Source organism: Sparus aurata, chromosome 5, assembly GCF_900880675.1.
Source record: "Sparus aurata chromosome 5, fSpaAur1.1, whole genome shotgun sequence".
NCBI lineage: Eukaryota > Metazoa > Chordata > Actinopteri > Spariformes > Sparidae > Sparus > Sparus aurata.
The window spans coordinates 19,794,109-19,815,316 of record NC_044191.1 but is presented as its reverse complement, the minus strand read 5'-3'; the positions used below and the strand labels follow the sequence as shown (position 1 = coordinate 19,815,316).

The 21,208-nt window shown below is 40.3% G+C and overlaps 1 protein-coding gene across 1 annotated transcript in view; it reads right to left on the bottom strand.

Annotated features, from left to right (window-relative positions):
- The window catches only part of npffr2a (neuropeptide FF receptor 2a), a 28,950-nt gene extending 9,444 nt beyond the window's left edge, over nt 1–19,506 (bottom strand). Inside the window, exons 1-3 of the mRNA XM_030418127.1 lie at nt 19,203–19,506; nt 12,630–12,964; nt 4,598–4,697 (exon numbers count right to left, since the gene is read on the bottom strand). Of these exons, the coding sequence (XP_030273987.1) occupies nt 4,598–4,697; nt 12,630–12,957 (428 nt within the window). The 5' untranslated portion in view covers nt 12,958–12,964; nt 19,203–19,506. The remainder of the gene's footprint in view (nt 1–4,597; nt 4,698–12,629; nt 12,965–19,202) is intronic.
- Between the last annotated feature and the right edge of the window lie 1,702 nt (nt 19,507–21,208).

Here is a 21,208-nt window from a genome sequence, read left to right as displayed (position 1 = left end):
ACTTTGCCGGCGGTTCGGTCCCGTTCTGTTCTGTGCATCTAAACTGACTGTTGTGTATTAATGAGACAAAAAGAGTCCGGACCGAGTCTGTTCGGGTCTGAGGAGATCCGGAGACGCGCGGACAACAAAGTGGAATCGGAATCTGTGGATGTTCGTGTGTAGCTAGCTGCTAGCCGCTAGCCCACCCACACGGCCCACCTCCTGAGGCGACAGACTGGACGCACCGGCACGTCCAAAACATGACTTAGGGTAAATAATCCACCACACTTTTTCATGAACATTGCCGTCACGTTTGCTCTGTGTCTGGTGCAGGAAGAAACGGTAAAAACGGGCTTTTGTCACGAAAGTGTCCAAGCAGCAAGTTTGGTTGTTGAGGAACAGGAAGTTGTGGGAGGGACCTAGGCGGATGATTGACTGGCAACGACGGTCGGTGTATAGACAGCGATATTGAGAGTTGAGAGATTTTTGACATTTAGCGTGTTTGAAGTGTGTAGTTAGTGTGTTATGTAGTGTTTGGTGTAGTGTGTTTAGTGTGTAGTGGAGTCGTTTTTTTGTTTAATGAGTCAAAACAATGAGGAGACTGCTGAATGAGCATTGCCTGCATTTAAATGTAAATAGTTACATATAACTTTGTAAATTGTTTAAATGTATGCACATATTTATCAAACAACAATTTATATTTGCATTATAAGTAATAAAAAATGGTTTGTTAAACATATTTGTGGTTTTCACAGTAAACAAATCTAACTTTCTACTCAGATTTTATGGTTTTTTTTGTGATTTTAGGTCCATTGTGTTAATACAGTATGTCAAAATAAAAAAATAACTGTACAGTCACACATGTGAGGTTGTGCTGAAAATAATGACACCAAGTAAATAATTTTTAAGGTGAAATATAATGGCAAAATCAAAAATAGTCCAAACGACCAATTATACCCTGTAATATCGGATTTTACAACAAACCTAAATATCCCTGACGTCCCACCTTCAAACACAGCCTCATTTGGCCATCCATGAAAAAGCTACTTAACCTGCCACTTTTCTATAGGAATACATTTTTCTTATGGGCACTGCACTAGTAATAATAATAATAATAATAATAATAATAATAATAATAATAATAATAATACATTGAACAAATCATTTATTGTAATGCCTTATAAAGGGTAAACTAATTATGTGACTGTGTCAGAAGAAGCCCTCCAGTAGAAATTAAACCAACTGAAAATAAATGAATGGTGCTCAGAGTTGGAGGATGGAGCTCATGATTTATTAGTATTGTTGCTTTACTCCAAACAGTTACTGTTTTACATAAGGGGTCATGTCAGCTGGTTTCATGTGTCCTTGCTCGTTATTCCTCAGAGATTCCTCCTCGCTCCTTGAGCCTCACTCCAGTCAGAGCAGGAATAAGAGCTTCGGGCAGGACTGCAGATCAATTTCAAAACAAAAGGGTTGTAATTATCACAGCTCCCCTTTGTACCTTCATTGTAATCTGTAACTTTATTGCCATCTGTTCACAAAAGGTATGTTATGAACATGCCAAATTGTGCACAAGGTTGTCTTTGTGGTTCCTATTTAGAAGACCAGACAGACAGCAGCAAGCTGTGCTTGCCAAACGGATGGAATGAACAGGCCATTGTGCACTTGAGATTTTCGAGGACTGTTCTGTTGCAGTCTGTAAGATTTCTCAACGAACGCACAGCGTTTCTAAACTTGAATCTCTCTGAAAAATGTAAATGTTTGCACCGAGTTCACATTTTGATATTTATAAATCAGCAGTTAGAGAAGTGCTTTATGTTATTCTTGCAGTGTATCATGCAGTCTGTGACTGTCCGGCCATCAGCAGTGTATCTGTGAAGTAAGAGAGGACCGTGTGACCTCTCGTCCTAGTAGCTGTGACTCTGCTGTCGGGGTGGCTGATACGCGTTTTGGCCTTCCTTTTGAAGTAGGATCCATCCATCTTCATTTCTCTCACTGTGCAGTGCTGAAAATGTGCATGACTAACCAAATCAGTGACCCTCTGGTCAAGGTATTTTTGTTTTCCTTCTTGTGAATCGCTACTGCTCAGGCCTTCGAAAAATGCGTCTGCCCTTCACAAGCTGTCGTCTATGACTTCTATTGACCAACAATTTATATGAATAAATAGTTAGTTACAGTTAGTTACTTCTCTGCTCATAATCTATTCATTTGATCTTGAATTGCCAAACATTTTGTAAAATCTGCGTCAGCCTCTTTGAACCAGGCTGATGAAATAGTCAGAAATGTTGTTTGGACTACGAAATTTCATCCGACTTTCCAGCGATGGAGGAAGTGCTGTGGGACTTAACTAAAGTAAAAGTAGCTCCGAAGCAACACAAAATACTAAATTTCAAGAAAAAGTCCTGTATTCATCATAATTCAACCACGGCACAGATGTATTATCAGTAACTTATATCCAAATTTTCAATTTCACCATGAAGTGTAGTTGAGTATTATAGTATAAGCTAGAAAATAGAAATATTGAAGTAAAGTATACGTATATTTTTTTAGCTTACGATTGTAAGGAACATACTGACATTTGACCAGTGTGATAAGAAGTGTATTAGAAAACAGAGCCTTCACTGTGAAGCAGCTGCAGGAGAGCGATGAAGTGAAGACGCCGAGGGAAAAACCACTTGTTTAAACTTGATTTGAATATAGATTTGCTTGTTTTCGAGCAGATCAGTTGGAGACATCGAAGGCGAGAGACGGGAATCATTATCATTAGACTCGACTGGCATCTCCCGTGTTAGGCAGGAGGCGGATTGACACAAGCTCTCACTGAGAAGGAATCTTGTGATTGTTAGTTTGCGAACAGAGTCATGCAGAGACATCCAGACCAAGAAATGTATTCCTGAATTACTTTAGTTGGTGTTATTGTGGTGTTTCTTTACCACTGTAAGATATCAAGCCAATGCCATCCCAACATACTATTTAGAATAATAGTATAATTGCTAATGGTATGAGAGCAATAAGGTCACATCAGAATAAAATTGTGACTCTTTAGTGGTCTGGCTTATCCGTGCCATGAACACACTGTCCAAAAGAGCGGCCGGGACAGCTCTTGATCTCCTCCCTTCCTTCAAATCAAATTCTAATCATGTGTCTGATAGATAGGTGACTTTGGCTTTTGGATGTCAAAGCATTTCAAACTCCAACTGTCCTTTCCAGAGGCGCAGACACCCTCCAGCGATTACAAATTGTTACAGAGTGCCTTGCACTGCTTGCTGGGGGCCTGAGGACCAGACGACGATAAAATACCAGCACTCTCATTTTCACAGCTTAGAGAGCGGTTGTAAACTCTACTGGCTGTGTTACCTCGCCTGGCTCCAGTGTGAGCGACAAACAGTAATCTCCCCGCTGTGAGATTCTGCTGCCTCCTCCATCTCGCTGAACAACTGGGCAATTCAGCACAATTGTTAAAAAGAGGGTGAGTATCAGATAAAGATGAGAAATCTGCACAATCCTGGTCATTTGTCTGTCTTGACAAGGGCTAGAAAATTAAGTAAAATGGTCAAAGATCAAGTGACTTGATTTTGGTCATTTGTTTTTCAAGATTCAAGGACATATGACCTTGGGGACAAAAAATCTGTGCTAACATATTCTACACCAGAGGTACACTTGCTGTATGAGGACTAGCTGGGATAGGTTCTAGCCACCATAGTGATTATAGACTATGATAATAGCCTTTATCTCAGGGATGGATGTCTCTAAAATGCACTGTCCTTTTGACGCATTGAATGCCCTCTTGACGTCAGTGAGCTTGGCAGCTATTACCTCAACCAAGGAGGATGTGTTTTCATCATACCAGTTTGTCGGTTGGTTTGTCAGCAGGCTCGCACAAAAAAAACATTTTTTTTTCTTTGCTTCTGCAAAGTGGAAAACATCATGCAAATTATTATTATAATTATGACACCAAACAGGAAGATACAAAGGTCCTGAAGGGATTAAAAGATTTAGTAATTAATGTGATGACAACTGCCTGTGGGATGATTATCATGCTTTGCATGAGCGTAAAAACACAAGCATTGTTGAGAAAAGAAATAAGTATCGGCCATAATACTCTGTAATTTACCCATCCATAGTAAAACTTAACTGAATGATAGCATATAAACTCGATGCTTTTCTGCCTCTCTTTAAATGGTGTTGTTTGTGCTAAATATTGTTTCTGGTTGTTTGCTATTATATTGTTATGTTCTGTGTTTGTAGGCCATACCATAAGGTGCATTCTCCAGAAAGTAAAATCTGAATCTGCAAAACTTGCGGATGAAGCTCTGGCTGTATTGTCACACAAATGAGGAAACAAAGAAATAAACAAAACTTTAATCCTATGACATATTTGAGGACCGTGCTGCATTAACACAAACACATTTAGTGCCAGTTTGCGGTGAAGCTTCCAATATGAATTAAAGCTCTAAGAAGGACGTTAATGACTGTGATTTTTTTTTTAAAATATTTTCTCATAAATTTATAGGATTGTGCTTTTTTTGTGACGTCTGATTCAAATGTGAAAGTCGCCTGGAAAAGGAAATTGTACTGTTTTGTGTTCAAGTGGTAGTAGAAAAAAACACTTCTGTACCTGTCAACAGCGATGGCGACCAGCGTGAAGACAGATGCTGACACTGAGATCCCTTGAACCATGCCACTCATTTTGCAGACCAGGCTTCCAAAAGGCCATCCTATCGAAGGGAGAGATGCAATCAGCTGATTTACCGCTAAGTCAACACATAAAGACAGAACACCTGTTCAGACTCATACACATTCACACACACACACAAACCCATCAGAGTACAGGAGGGATTTGATGTGATGTATTGTGCCATAGGGGGGAACAATCCTTTTCTTTGCAGCACTTAATCAGGGCTGCTGGTGACTTGTAGCAGAGCTGCTCACAGTGTAGGTGTCTTATTGTCTCAAAATGAATACAGACTGCGCTCTTTCCTCAGTGTGGCCCTCAGCTTGTGTAACCCTGGCTTGTATTAATTACCATACACTTTTCTAACAAAGGGTGACTGGGGGTATACATTTAGCACTCTGAGAGCTCATAGCTGTGGTTATACAACTGTATGTTGTTTATATAGTATAGGGAGAAGATGTGAAGGGGATAAAGACATTTTAGACATAATATTCAATTTACCTGCTGCACGCATTGCTACTCAGCATTGTCAGCCTGCATTACAAGCTGGAGTTGTGTGTGTTTTTAATTAGGATGATTCTAAGTGTTTGTGTAATTACATATGGCAACTCCAATTGCTCATTGTTCTTGTGAACTGGATCACTGACTGACACTGGAGAAGTGTTTTTCTTCTGCTCAGGCGTCGGTTTGCATCTGGGTTATTGTCGCCAGTGACAACCGATGTTTTTACTAGCACCTTTTTGGTTTCAGGTATTGACGTGGTGACATGGTGGTACAGAAAGTACATAATTACTCAGTCTCTGCCTCTAGTGTTTCAATTTTGCCCACTGTTTATTAAAATCCCTGTCTGTGGTTTGCAAACTGAAGCAGCATGATGTCTGACTACAACAAACACGCCATCATAAGATCAGATTGACCATGCATAAAACAGTAGCTGTCTACACAGGTCTTTCACTATGTGGTTGAGGGAAGTTTTACATAGCTATGTGCATACATTTAGTCTGAGCCCCTTGAGAAGACAAACCTGTTACTAGAGATGTTCCAACACAATGTCTTCCCTACCCATACTGATTCCAACATGGAATGTGTCTATCGGCTGATGCTTGTGAAGTGAAAAACTCTGCATACAGGTGTTTGGTAGTAAATGATGTGTGATCCCATCAGTGCAAAGACGCGCTGATACCAATTCCTACATTTTAGGCAGTATAGTGTATTTCCAATACTGTTGTCAGTATCAGGACAATCATAACTGTAACTAGAAATATCATTTAAGTTGATTATCAATCGATGTGAGCTTTGTGTCGCCTTCAGCTCTTATCTTCCAATACAGAGAGTAATAATGCTGGAGCTTAAGGCAGCACAGCTTGGCTGTTTCCACTGCCCATATTTTTCCACTACCCTGCTCTGCAGCTCAAATTATTTGAAGGTCACTGCTGACCTTTCTGAGAATGTCCAACCAGAAGGTGGAGACATCATCTCCCAATTTCCAGAGATAGATGGGTTTAATTTCAAAGGTACATGTGTGCATTTTTCCAGTTTGATCTTTAAACAATGTTTTTTTTATAAATTATGTAAATGATGTGATGATGTGTTGGTATCAAGCTCAACACACTATCTCTGTGACCAACACTGTCACAGGAAGCTTCACAGAGGTGGGAGTTATGTGGGATATTTTTTCTTCAACTGTTGTTTATACTTTCATCCTATTCATTTTTTTTCTTTCTCACAGTAAGCATGTTATTCTTTTGTCTTTATTCTGCTGGAATGCAAACAGCTTCTTTATCCATTGTCAAGACTGAACCATGGACTTACAGCAGAGCCATACTGCTTTACGAAATGTCTTCCTCACTGTAGGCAAAAACATACACATTACCATTGCGTTAAAGGGATAGTTCAGGTTTTTTGAAGTGGGGTTATATAAAGTACTATATTTGGTCTGTTCCCTACCGTAATCACCGATCAGCGCAGATCCGTTCACTGCAGTACAAAGCTGAGCGTCTGGGCTGGAGCGGCTCTCTACTTCTTCAGACTGAGGCTGCGCTGATCAGCAATTACGGTAGGGAACAGATTGACTATAGATATGTGCTTATGAGGTTGCACAGCCCACAGGGATGCTCCACATATATATATATATAGATATATAGATATAGATATAGATATAGATATAGATATATAATTGCAAAGGTTTTTAAATACTGATAGGAAAGTGGTTCTATTCTGAGAAAAATGTATTGAGTTATCTTTATTAAGCTTGAAGCAGATATGCAGCGTGATATGCAGTCCCACTGTCCACAATATCTTATTAAAAAGTACATGATCCATCTTCAGTAACTTGCAAGGCTTCTTTCAAGTGGTTTAAAAATTACGGCGGGCCACTCAGCATTGATGCAGATGACAAATCCCCATCATCTTCAATTATGCGCCGTAAACATCCAAATTGGGCATCAGATGAAAGCTGTCTTTGAAAGACAATGGCAGATTGCAAGTTGTCCACTCTTAAAAGAGCAGACAGGAGACACCCTAATAACACTCAGAGGCAGAAGGACACACACATCACCACAGTGATTAACATGTACAAATGAGATTTGAATTCTCAAATCCTATTTTTACCCACAAATTTGCATATATACATACAGTATATACATATGTGTTTTTAACCACACTGGAGTACCTTTAAAAATAGGCAACTGACTGTCGAGTTTGTCTTTTCATTTTTTTGTTGTTGTTTTTCTGGTGTGCGAAAAAGCGCCAATGACAGTATAAAGTGGTTGCATTTACACATTTACTACTTTTACTGCTGCAGAGTCATTTCACCCAGAAATAAATGCCAATTGTACCCCTTCTGTGAAGGCACCAAAGTCTAGAAAACTGCATTTTGAACCAAAGACTTGTCCCCAAGTGTCACCATCCTATTAATGTTTGGTTCACAACCCGATCAAATGTCATCGACTGTCTGGATGTCCCACTCCCTGCTGCTGAAAAGCCCTGCGCAGCGTGATCCTGTCATCACAAATCCTTCAAGTGGGGATGCTTGTAGACTGGTGATTAGCTCTGCCCAGTTTCTGACTGACACAGGGCTTCATGTTCCAGCTGAGCGACTGAGTTTTCATCTCTTTGACACCAACAAGTATTTCACCTCCTGCGCTCTCTGTCTTTTATGTGCCTCTTTTTGAAACTGCAGCCTGACTCGACTTGACCCTTTTCTCAAGGCGTCACTTTCACTGTTACTCAAACACAAGTGCTTTTCTGACTGTTGTGCTTCCAGCAAGAATTTTTCGCCTATGATCCTTCACTTCTTGTTCTCCTCCCCGAGGAAGGTCTTCAGTATCCGTTGAATGTCAGTCAACTGGAATGACCAATGACACTCCCCCTCCCCATGTATAATCTTCACCTCTCTGCTGTATACCACATGACTTACTGGACTGAATGTCAAACAAATGGCAGAACCAAAAAAAATGGCTATTTGATAAGGCTTTTAATGTTCCTTTACAGATCTCGGAAACACACTCACAGTGAAAAAGTTACAGTAAGTGGGGGATAATTAGCTAGCAACATATTTGAAATTGCTTTGAAATTAACCACAAAATTACCATGATGAATTGTTTCAGTTTAGTTTCCAAATAGTCTCTGTTCATTTCCTGCAGGTCAGGACATTTTAGTACATCTTTTAACCATTCACATTCTCACCAGTCCAACAACCAGGCTCTTTCCCTGTCACACTGCAATTAAAAACATTGGTGAAAATGTAAATAATAAAAAAAAATTACTTTACTGACCAATCGACATGTAAAATATTATTCTGAAATCATTTTGGGGAATTTTTCTAAACATATTGAGGTAATTACTTTTTTGGTTTCTATGTAATTAACCACCTAATCTTCTGTTGCTCACTTAAAGTCCAAACTACATGAATATGCAAATACTTTTGGCAGCTGTGGACCTTTTAACAGACACATGCTGGGTTTTTATGAGTCTAGAGCAACAGTGGAATTGGCCACAGCTGAGCACCAATTAAAAAAACATCTCAACACCTTTCAGAGGAATTTGAAGGAATGTTGATGTCTAGACAAAAGAGTCAATAGTTTGTGTGTGTGTGTTGACATGACATGAGAGGAGTGAGTGTGGTTAAACAGGTGAACTGGGCCAGATTCCTTCAACATGCCTAACCATCCTCACGCAGTCAACTTGAACTTATATTGAAATTCTAATTATACCTGTGTTTTTCTGAGATATTCCCGTTTCATACAAGGAATGTGATCGTTCACCCGTTCGATTGCATGAAGTGTCAAAGGTATCCGATCCATACTGTATTCTAGCTATAATCTCCAAAAATATGGAAAAATCTCACATGACCGAAAAAATTCTGAAAGAAATGTGAACTGCCAGAGGCATCAAACAATTCCCATCAAAAATGTTTCATTTATAGTTAATATTGTTAAGATCATAGTGTCTGTCTGCCACTCTTCTTTAAAAGTCAAGTCTGTGTTCTATCCCAATCCTACCCTGACCCCACGATTCACTTAACTGTCTGTGTGCATCAAATATATTGTTGTGTAGAGTGTGGTCAGCTCTAGTGTTATTTTGTCTCAAACAATATGGCAGGTAAAATGTTGAGGTATTTGATAGCATTCTGTCAGGAAAAATTATACACTTAATAAACTAAAAGTAGGATTGTTGTTACAGCCCAGTGGAGTCTGTTCAGTGCTCTCTTGTGCCTTTTTTTAGTCATTTTAAGAACTACTGCTTGCTTAGTAGGAAGCTCATTGTCTGTTATGATTTTATCTTTTAGAAATCCCCATAGTCAAACACTTTGGTCAATGCAACTGATTGGAAAAGTTGTTGTGTGCTAAGTAAGTGGTGGTTTAAGTGCCTGCTCAATAGTTTGTTCCTGATCAGGTAAATTTGATGGAACCCTTCTGTAGATTTCACTAAGGTGATATATTTATATATTTATAGACATGGTTATATGCCAAAGAGGGTTTTGTAGTACTTTGCATGATTCTACTTGCGATAATCTACTGCAGAGCTAATAAGCTTTCATCCATGTTTACCTCTGGTGGCTGCAAGCTGTCCATTTGTCACGTCATTGCAGCGGGGATTTAATCATACAAAGCACTCTGCCAGCTGGATTTCCACAAACTCTATGTCAGGGTCGGGCATGTCTCTCATTCAGACAACGACTGATTACACAATATTTGCTGCTCCTGTGACGAGGCAATAGATGGATGATGGCCTATAATTATTTATATTTTTATAGTAAGGCTGTCAAACAATTAATTTTTTTAATCGCGATTAATCGCATTTTGTCCATAGTTAACTCGCGATTAATCGCAATTTTTCTGGCACATTTCTTTCTGTTCTAAATGTACCTTAATGTATTTTTTTCATGTTCTTAATACTTTTAACAACATAAGAAAGGGCAAATATGCTTACTTTATGAAAATGTTTATTCAACCCTTCAAATCATGCAGGAAAATAAAAGGCTCATGTTGACAGCACGTGCAGATAACTTTTGTCCTATGGACCAAACCATCTGGCAGTGTTTTTTTTTTTTTAAGATTTTTTTCGGCATAGACACCTTTATTAAGCAGTAGAACAGATAGGAAATATGGGAGAGAGAAGGGGGTGTGACATGCAGCAAAGGACCTCCGGCCGGAATCGAACCGGGATCGGCTGCGTATGTGGCATGCACGCTAACCACTCGACCACCTGCGTGCCCCATCTGGCAATGTTTTGAAAGAGAATTTGCCATTCGTAAGTCCTTTCTCCATTTACTTTCACTTTTGCTTTCTTAGTCCACTTTTCCCAAACGCCAACCCTGCTTCTTGTTCTTCTGATTCCCTTTCTTATTCTTCTGCCACCCTCTGGATCAAGACTACAGGTGCCACCGATAGCCGTAAATCAAACAATGCGCGTTTCTTTCTTTTTTTTTAATACCGAGTTTTAATCGCGCGTTAAAAAAATTAACGGCGTTAAGAGGATGTTGCGTTATTAATACGTTATAAAGTTAACTTTGACAGCCCTAATTTATAGTCAACATTTTGTAGCAATTAACATGTTTTAATCATGTATTTATCGGCCATATGTAAGCAGATTGTAACATGATTTAAAAAATTAGGCCTTCCCCATCTCTCTCGGTTGCCTATTCAAGCCTGTGTATGATTTGTTTAAGTTGTCGATCTGCGGCTTACATAAACTTAGGACCGGCTTTCAGCACAACACAGATATTCTACAGAGCCCCTTTAATCAGATATTGAATCGTAAGTAAACCTCTGAATACGGCAGTTAAGCTGTTCCACAGTCAGTGCAAAATTCCTTTTTCATTCACTTCACCTGATCAATATCAAACTGATTTCAAAAAGCCTCACAATGCCTGTGAGTCTTTTGAAAGTTATTGTCTTGATTTTAGTCAGTTGAGAAGAAACACTTTTCTCACCATAAGGAAAGTTTTTTTTTGAGTATCATTCACAGCTCATCAGATACTGACGCTGAAACACAAAGCGTCAAAATATGATGAGCTGGGAATGACACTCAAAAATCTACTTTTCTGACAAAATGGACCTTTAAGAGAACACTGCTGCCACCGAAGATTGCCTATATTAACAATCTGAAATGGCAGCCACTATCACTCGCCTTAAGAATTGCTCATGTGAGATTTGTGTCATCGAGAGCCATCTGTCAAGTCCAATCAGCACGATGTGTAAAAAGCCCTGGTCTTGTTCATGCATGCAGGGAAGACTGTCACCTACATGATGAATCACAAAGTCAGCTCCTCTGAGCCTTCTTGACTTTTGATTGCCACAGGCTGGTAAGAAAACAACAAGGTTCATGCTTTGTGGCATGGCCCCGTGCACCGTAGTAGTGCACATTAATGTGAGCCTAAACTGGAAAAACAAGTTCACCTTCCAGTAAATTAAATGATATCAATGATAAGATATTAAGGGTCAAGTTCATCAGAGAATTAACGAGTCTAGCAGTCCTGTGGAGCTGAGGGTGGCACCAGAAGAAAAATATAACCGTTTATTCATTTTAGGATACCTAAGGCTGAGCTCATTAGACTCAGCTCTGCTGAATCAACCTCGATTCAGCTTTTATTAGTCAGAGTTTGACCTTGTCACATTCATTTCATCATCCATCAACCTCGCTTGTACTGTGTTGGATCTAATTCTTGGACCAGCGTTCCTCCGCTGGAAGTTCAGAGGACGTTGAACTGGGTGGAGGAAATGTTTTTGAAAGGGGCTGTTGAGGTTTATTTGCTGGGCGTTTGAGTTTATGCCAAAGATTAACGCTAAAGGAGTTGTGACCTGGAACATGAGAGCTTCCGGTTTACAGAAATGCAGCTAGACGAGATGGTATATTGCTCCCAGAGCAACAGCCCTTTACTTTGGTGTGTCTGTCAGCTCTCTGCAGCTGCTCCATTTTGCCCTCCCAGGAATGGGATGTCCGAGGATCATCCATAATATTTCATCAACATGGTTTTCGCTCTGTAACTTCAGGAAAATTGATGTTGTCTTGTTTGGTCTTCCCAGTGTGGGAAATTAAGAGAAATAATTAGAGATAATGGGGTGCAGGCCCAAGTTGTGGTTCACGCTCAAGGCCAACAAGCTTACATAAGATGGTTTAGGATATCCTAATTAGGAACCTTACAGTGTTTTATGTACTTGTTACCCTCAGACTGCAAGATATTAGAGTTGATTAATCCTCAGTCTGCATCTCCAAAGAATGGATGGAGGGTTCTGCTCTGGACCGTCATTGCCCGTTGATGTTTTGCATAGAGTATCCGCTAATTTTTCTGTTCGTAGATAAGATTTTGTAGCATGTTAGCATGCCACCTCAACAGTGAACTACAACTGTGGCTGTCAGCAATTAAGTTGTTGAAGTGTTGGACAGGTGGAGATGTTGACTGTGCAGCCTGCATGGATTCAATTCCTAGTTGTGACACTGAGCATCGCATTGAAAGCTTCTAATTACTCACCTGTAATGATGTTGTCAAGAAGAGTCGTGGGCATGCAGAAAATCCCAACCAGGAGGTCACTCACAGCAAGGTTCAGGATGAACAAGTTGGTGACAGTCCGCATGTTTTTGCTCCTCAGCACAATGAAGCACACCACTCCATTTCCCACCATGCACACGAGAAAGATCAGCAGGTAGGACACGATGAAGATGGCTGCTGTGGACGGCTGGTGAAGGTAAAATCCCACATAGGTGATGTTGCTCCTGGGTATGACGGACACCAGGGAGGAGTTGTAAAATGTCCAGTTGTCATAGAGTTGAGTCAAGTTGTTCTCAAGTCCTTCATTCATTTTAAACCTGGGAAGTGACAGATGAAGACACGACTTAGTGGCGAATCAGATTATTTTCTTGCTTTCTTAGGTAAGGCAGGGAGTGAACGGAGGGTTTATCAGAGGAGTTTTGCTGATGACAATTGGCTGCTGTGACTGGAAATCACTGTGCTGAGAATGCAAGGATAAACCAAAACAGTAAAACTAAAACACACTAGGGTGTTGAGAACCGCAGAGTCAGGAGAAAACTCCTTGTATGTGGCCTTGAGCAGCCTCTCATTTTAAAGGCTGTCATTTCACCCCACTGCTAAAATAAAAAATATTGAATAGTACAGCTTCAAGTTTGAACTGGAAGTCGTTTTTAATTACAGTATGATGTAGTCCCAGCATTTACATTCGTCACAGTTAAAGCATCATAGTAGGAACAATCTAAAGTTCATGCCAAAGGTTAAGTGTCCAAACAACTGTTAGATCACTGACAATATTACATTTGTTCTTAAATCGCGTAGGACAAAGCCGTTTAGTGGTACATACTACAGTAAAGCCTTTCTGGCAGATCGTTATGTCAGACGGCATGTCTCACATTAGAGGGTGATGTCAGAGACCCATCTGCAGCTCTCTGTGTATGCTACTGTTTTGGGATTATGAGCCAGCCTCCACAGAAGTAGCTTTTCTTGTTTACTGCGTATGTGCAGGTGAAGAGAGAATCATAACAAACGCACAGTGGGGTTGTTTATTCCCCTGAGAGAAGACTGGAAGCAAGAGAGAGAGACTCGCACGGGAGGAGGGCTGCGACGCATTGTGGTTTATCTTCCATCATTAGACAAACCAGTGTCTTCGCCTCCATTTTGATTGTTGAGTGTCAATTCAAAATAATGAGCCTTTAAAACATTTTTTCTCAAAAATGTTTGTGCAATATTAAAGAAATGTCTATCATTATTTATATGTATTTGTTTTTGTATTTTGTACCTCATCTTTTATAATTTCAAGTTTTTATTTAATTGCAACTGGTTTGCATTAGTCTCTAAACCTGTTTTTATACCATGTTATTTCTTTTTCATTCACTTGTGCAGCAATTTTGGATCGCATTTTGATCTGTTTAATTGAGTTTGATTGATTTATCAGACCCGAGCCACAAACCAAAAGGTGATGGTATTTGATGGCACGGGAATGAGGCTCCAAAATCGCTGAAAAAGTTTGCTTACATATTGTTGCTTTGTCCACACACTGACTTTCCTCGCCTCATTTTTGCTCCTCTCTCCCTGTGTGTGCGCTCAGTTGTCCTTGGCTATGTTTTCCCAAATGTGTCCTGAATTGATTTTTCACCCACGATTCTGTTTTACAAAAACATGTGAGCCACATTAAATAAGAGAGGTTGCATCACAATCGGTGTGTTTACAGCAGGGATGTAATACCAGAGAGAGCCTCACTCCTTCTCTCTCTCACTCCCTCTCTCTCTCTCTCTCTCTCTCTCCCTCACTCCCTCTCTCTCTCTCTCTCTCTCTCTCTCTCTCTCTCTCTCTCTCTCTCTCTCTGGGTGTAGAGTGGGTGCACATCGTCCACTAGTTAATCGATCATGGATGGTATCGTACAGATTAAGAAAAAGAAAAAATGCTTTCCCGGGTTGCCAAAAATATTTCAACAGCCGTAAATATGCCCAGGGAAGGCTGAGCGGAAAACACAGATTTTAAAAAAAGGCAGCAAATCTTTACAATTAAGAAGCTTGAACACAGAATGTTTAGCTTCTTTGACGGAAAGGTTACGTCGTTTGAAGCTAGAGTAGATCAAAATGGCAAAGCCTAGGCTAATACAGAGTTGAAAATCACAAAACACTCAGCATAAACTGACAGGACAGGATCACATAAGTAACAGTCATCCATATGGATCACGTAGAAAACTGCAACACCTTGTCATTCAACAATGGCAATATGACGTCTATACTGTCAGAAGGCACGAGTGCATGTCAGCAGTGATAACAGTATCCAATATCACAACCAGAGGAATCATGTTCAGAATGTCAGCTACAGATAGCAAGGAAACCTTACCTTTCATTGGTAAGTTAAACTCCTGTTTCAATACTATATAGATGTACTTTCTTTTTTACCCATGAGATCTTTAATCAACTTCAACCAATCATAACTCAATTTGAATATCAACATGCAAACAGGAATTTATCTGGAACAGGAGACAGCAGCAGTCACTTTCAGCAGGTGAGGATGGAGATGAAGCGCTCTCATTGGTGAGTTAACATTGCTCCGTGCAAGCTATCGTCCAGAACACTTTTTGATAAATTATGTTTGTAAAAGGTTTTGGGGGACGTGTCTCCAGTGTGAATGACACCAATGGGTGATAGCATCATGAATGATAATAAAAGAGTCATTGGTTCACAAGCAAGGGTTCACTGGCTCTGGAATGTCGGTAAACATGATGCATTTTGTTTTTATCTGCACTTAACACAGCATCCACACCTTTTTTGAACCGGGGTTGTGTAAAAAATTCTACTTTCTGCTTCTTGAGACACAGTGGATTATTTAGTAAAAGTCTGTTTTAATTGTGTTTCTGTTAATCACTGGAAGGCTTGGTATGCATGTCAAACATTCAAACTACCCCATGTGCAGAAAAGAACGGCAACGTCTGTCACAGACTCAAACTTCTGATGAAAGTTCCTTTCAGTAAAGCAGATTGAATGATTCAATGTTTGAATGACTCCAGTCTATTCAGGAATTTGAAACTGCTTTCAACATGGCCATATTTTTCTCACAGTCTTGTCTGTTGTCCTTGCGAAAATGTGAAGAGTCTGTCTGAGCGTAGAGTCAAAAGTGAAAGTGACACATCAGAACATATCAGAAGAAAGCTGAAAAATAATATTTCTCTGTCTCCAACAGCAGTTTCCAAGTTTCACAAATGATTTAAAGTGGATTTCTCCTCCGAATCAATAGAAAAATAAACTGCAGTGATGGTTTCTACCTGTCAAATGAAAGAGCTTCGATTTGCATCAAATAAGTATAACTGCTACAATTCTGAATCGGGCTTAGTATGTCTGATCACGAGTGCGGTAATGATTGGATGCTACTTATGTGCCAATGCCGGAGAACAGTAGCAACATTCAGTTGGAAGAAAGCGCTTCTTCACATCAGTGACGGTGATAAACCTCACAGTTGTACCACAGTGTCCTGCATGCTGCTTTTTACAGTGTGAATAAAAAACAAAGTTTGAATTAAACATGACTGGGCAAGAAAAGAGGTCATGTGTTGCTATTTAATGTGCACCCAACTGTTCTGTATTAATGACTTATTCATGGAAATGTAGATGTGTCTTGTCGGTCTTTAAGTGGGATGCTGTGTTTATGAGAATTGAAGAGCTGAGGCGAAGGGATAGGCCTTAATTTGTGTGAGAAAACATTATACTTTCAGAGATTTTTTTTTTAATCTCTTGAGAAAAGCCTGCTCCATCCTTTGGACACAAGTAGATAGAGTTTCTTTGTGTTATATGCCTCTTGTTTTCGTGCAGCCTGGAAACTACACTAGTTCGCGTCTGTGACTTCAGTTACACAGTTTACACAGCAACTTCAGTCAGCTTATGCATGTAACATGACTTCACTACGTTAATAAGTAAAAGAACTCCCCATTGACACTGGTTTAAAGTTCTGTGCTTCTTTAACCTTGTCTCTTTATAGCTCTTTATATGACTTCAGCCACAGTTTGACGCCTAACAAGAAGGATAAGGATGGGTCATACTAAGCTGCTTTTAGAGTTGACCTAAAGTAGTTGTCCTCAACACTGGCTGAAAGTCTCTTGGACTGAAAAGGATTCGCTTTACTTGTATTTTTCCTAAATCTAGAGTTAGTGTGTCGATGGATGCTTGAGCCAAAGCACTGTACAAAGTACATTTACTACCTAACTTGGAATTTTAAAGATTGATGTCTCAGATTGGTAATTTTGAAGTTTAGGGAAACTGATCAAAAGAAAAAGGGACTGATCAAGGGACTTTTTCAACATTTTCATTCATTTCTCAGGGAACGATGAATCTTGACGTATTTAGAGAGCGTATTTGGGCGGCTGGTGTTCATGTGAGCGAGCACAAGTAAGCGAGCACAATCTGATTTGGTTCCTGGAATGGTTATGATTACGCAGTTATGGACGGTAAAAATGTGTTAGGCTTGATTGAAAAGGGGGAGTGTGGGGCATTGGCGGAGGTATGTGCTACACTGGGTGCCATTCAAATACATACAATGAGCTCAATCAAATAGCATCCTACTGTAGAGCACAATCTTGCTCATGTTTGTTCATCTTAAAGTCACTGCGTTGCCACATTTCTCCTCATTGCTTTTCGTATTCATAAGATTCAGCGAGTTGCTTCTGGGGTTGCGCTTTCACCCACCGCTGGTGAATTTTTATACCAATTATTTGACCAGAGAGAAATCATTACAGTGGGTTATGGTAATGGTTGTCTCAGAATATCGGTCCCTGTGTTGTGTGGTAATGTGTGCCTCTCCCTGGGCTTTATTGGAAATCATTAGTATCCAGTAAAGGTGGTTTCAGAGCCTTTTTTCACCCTCAGAGGAGTAATCAAGGAGTCATGGCCTTCATTTAGCTTTTATGCACTTGTCCAGGTTGAGTGAAAATTCTGGTTGTATAGGCAGCCTAAATCTGGAGGTGGAATGGGGGAAGAGCCATGTAAACTCAACATGTTGGAGATTATAATCCTGGTAACAGAGGCACTTAACGAATGAAAGATTACCGCATGTCAGAGTGCGGCATTACGCTCATATATTGTGCTCCATGGGGAAGAGGTCAAAAACATTCTATGTTTTTGGAATTTTTATTTGAGCAGACTGAAATTTTACACGAGATGTACCTGCGCAGGCACAGTATGATCTCTGAAGGCACTCGTGTTACCCAGCATGTCGGTTAAAGCTCATAAATCACCCACTGGAGCCTTTTCATTAGCAGTCATTAGACCTATTAAACCCAGAGCAGGACCGCAGGACTGAGAACGCTTTCTTAGTGACTCCTGTTGACTAAATCCTGTAATTAAACCAGCATAAGAGGGCATCAGCGGATGATCTCCCTCCTACATGCTCCTCATTATGTCCAGCGTCCCTGATACTTCACCAACAGCTTATGACCGGGCTTGAAAGCAAACACTGTGCAGACGAATTTAAAATTGATCCACGGCAATCACTGTTCATTTAATCTACTGAATAATTTAAACTTTCCTGAAGACACTGAATTACATGAATAATCCATCACTTGCTTGCAAATTCAGCTTCGCATCAATTTAAAACGTGCATGTAATTAAAAAATTACCACAGTGATTCCCAGGCTGTATGACTCTGCAGTGAGAATGGCCAGGGGGTGTTTAGATGTAATTGCATGCATCAACTCTACTCATATCTCAGGCTGACCTACACTATGTTTCCCTTTGAGGCGCTAGAAGATGAGAACAGTATTTTTTGTGGGTTTTTTCTTCACTCCCCAGATTCTCCTCAGCCAGGTTCAGCCCCCAGCCTTCAGTGACCAACACGTACTGTACCTACGCCCTTGAATTTCCCTTCAGCAGCTCTAAGGGGAAACAGAGAAGATATAGATTAATTCTGTCCCAAGCGTGCGCGCATAGCGGTTGCTGCACTTCACATGCGCCCATGGGGGGGAAAAAAAACGTTTTTTAGAGTTGCTTTGCTTCCGATTGCTCTCCTCTTCTGGGAGCTTTGCGCATATAATTCCTATATGGTGAGGACTACGGAGTCTGGATTCTGTACCGAGCTGGCACCATATAATTGCATCCTCTTACTTATCTATGTTTATTTGCACTAAATTGTCCCCTGTTTTTAGTTGGACTGTTGTTGTTATGTGCGGTGTCCTTGAGGGCTTTGAAATGCGCCTTCAAATAAAATGCATTATTATTAGTAGTAGTATTATAAATTGTGATTGTGACCAAGATGCAAACTTGGGGAGCTGACTACGCGCAAGAGCACGCACGACTGACCGCTTATGGACAAAGGTTTCTGTGTCCAAGTAGAAATCGGCGCATCAAACAGAGGAAGCTGGCTGGATGGGACGCAGGGTGGACGCGCGAAAGAAAAAGTCCGTAAGCCTGAAACAAGCTGTTTAATGATTCAGGGAGTCCGATTGAGAATAGATCGAAATATTTTTTATTTTTTATTTTTTATTTTTGGCGGGGGGGGGGGATGAATGCCATAAATACCCATTTGTTAAAAACTCGTGCAGTGTTGACAGTTATTAAGGCTAATAAACTTGTCTTACCTTGGTTTATTTCAAATCAAGCTGACGGCGGGCTGTGCGCTCTGAGGAAAATAAAAGTAATAAAAAACGTCCACTTTCCTCGGAATGAGACATAGATCAAGGAGAAAGACAAAACACAGAAGAGATATATATATATATATATATATGTATATATATAAAGAGTCAGGCTCCGTCCACTCCGCGGTGTGCAGTGTCAGTCCGGTTTCATGTGCGTCGCTGCGGAGCGCTTCATGTGGCACAGGATGCGCTCAGACTGCCGCTCGGAGCGCGAGTGGCCGGTTTACAGCCGAGTCCGTGCGTATTTGATGCGGTGACGTCGGGACTGAAGGGGGTGGGATGAGAGCTGGATTAACAGGATAATGGTTGAGTGAGATCCTCCCGTGATCTCTCCCAGCTGCTCTATTTGGAATGTCAAGAGAGCTATTTAAAAAAAAAAACACCGACAACAACAACGAGGTCTAATGTGACGCTGACAGTGAACGGGGCAGGTCACAGATGTTCGGAGCCGCGCGCATTTCACTGGTTTTCACTGGCAGTACGGCCAGAACTGCGTCCCACTGCAAAAACACCCGATGCTGAGGACACACACACACACACACACACACATTACGCTCCTGAGGATTCAGTTTAAAATGCACAAGTTAATTGAATTTGAAGCGCGCCGTTGACCCCAAACCTGGTCAAACTCCAAATGAGAATGTAATTTAGTTAAAATGAGCATTTATAACGATATGTCAAAAAAAAAAAAAAACGACTTAGGACACACGGTGCGTGTACTATGGGCTACAGACAATTAACCCCTAGATCAATAGGCTACATTTAAACAAATTAATATAAGGTGTAGCCTGTCAGATTTAAATAACCATCATCTCATCTAGGCTATTTGCCTCGTGCCTCTATTGCCTCCAAGGATTCTAATTTTTCAGTTGTGAATTAGTGTTCATTTTTTTCTTGTGGTTCAGTTTTTGTGAACTCTTTTTTATTCGTGACCTTGAATAATTTGATTTTAAATTAGCTTTTATGTCTGAAAGGTACAACGTTTGAATTGCTGAACATGAATTATATCTGTATGCTTCGGAACATAGCTGTGATCGCAGCTGCTGGACCCCCTGAGAGCATAAAGTGTCAATATGAAAGTGAACAAAGCGGTGGGGTTGAGAGTTGCGAAGTTTGAAATGTGCAGAAATGTACCGATGAACGGCCGCAGGCAGCAGCTGGTTGCACACTGTGAACGCCTAAAGTTTTCCGGCTACAGCTCGGTGATTGCTGTCTCACTGAGAGAGGTTGTTTCAGTAAATCTGCTGATCCATAAACAGCTCGTTTTGTTTAATCACCTTCCAAAAGATGTCAAAGATACTAAGTTATTGAACATAGAAGAGCAGCAGTGAATATGAGCAATTGACAACCTCTAAAAAGTGAAGTTTATTGTTGCTAATTATACAGATGTGAAGTCACATCTGCACACCAAAATGATGCCGAAATGCTTGATGCAAATTTTGCCAGGGCATCTTGCTCAATTTATTTAATGCTTATTTTTAAGGCCCATCGATCCCTAGATGGGCCTTTGAGATATAAAAAACTCAACAAATACATATCATACAGTACAAACGCTAATCTTGTGCAGCATCGACATGCTAACACGCCGAACTTTAGCAGGTATGATGTTAATTACTCATCGGTCTAGTTTAGCATTTCAGGATGCTAGCATTTGTATTAGAACTAAACACAGACTTCAGCTGAGGCAGATGGAGGTGTCATTAGTTGAACAGGTGATTGCTTGTTATCCAAAATATGTTTGGCAAATTAAAAATGTTGACGTCAAGACGCTGTAAAAAAAAAAAAAAAGAAAGAAAGGGAGAGGATCTGAACCACATTTCATCCGTCATCGATCATCATCAGTCCGTCCAAAAGTTGCTGAAATATTCCATATATTTCAGTTCCGGTAAAACTGGTGGAGCGAGCTTCTGACCATCATCTTTTATAAGGTAAAGCATTAGTGAAGGTTT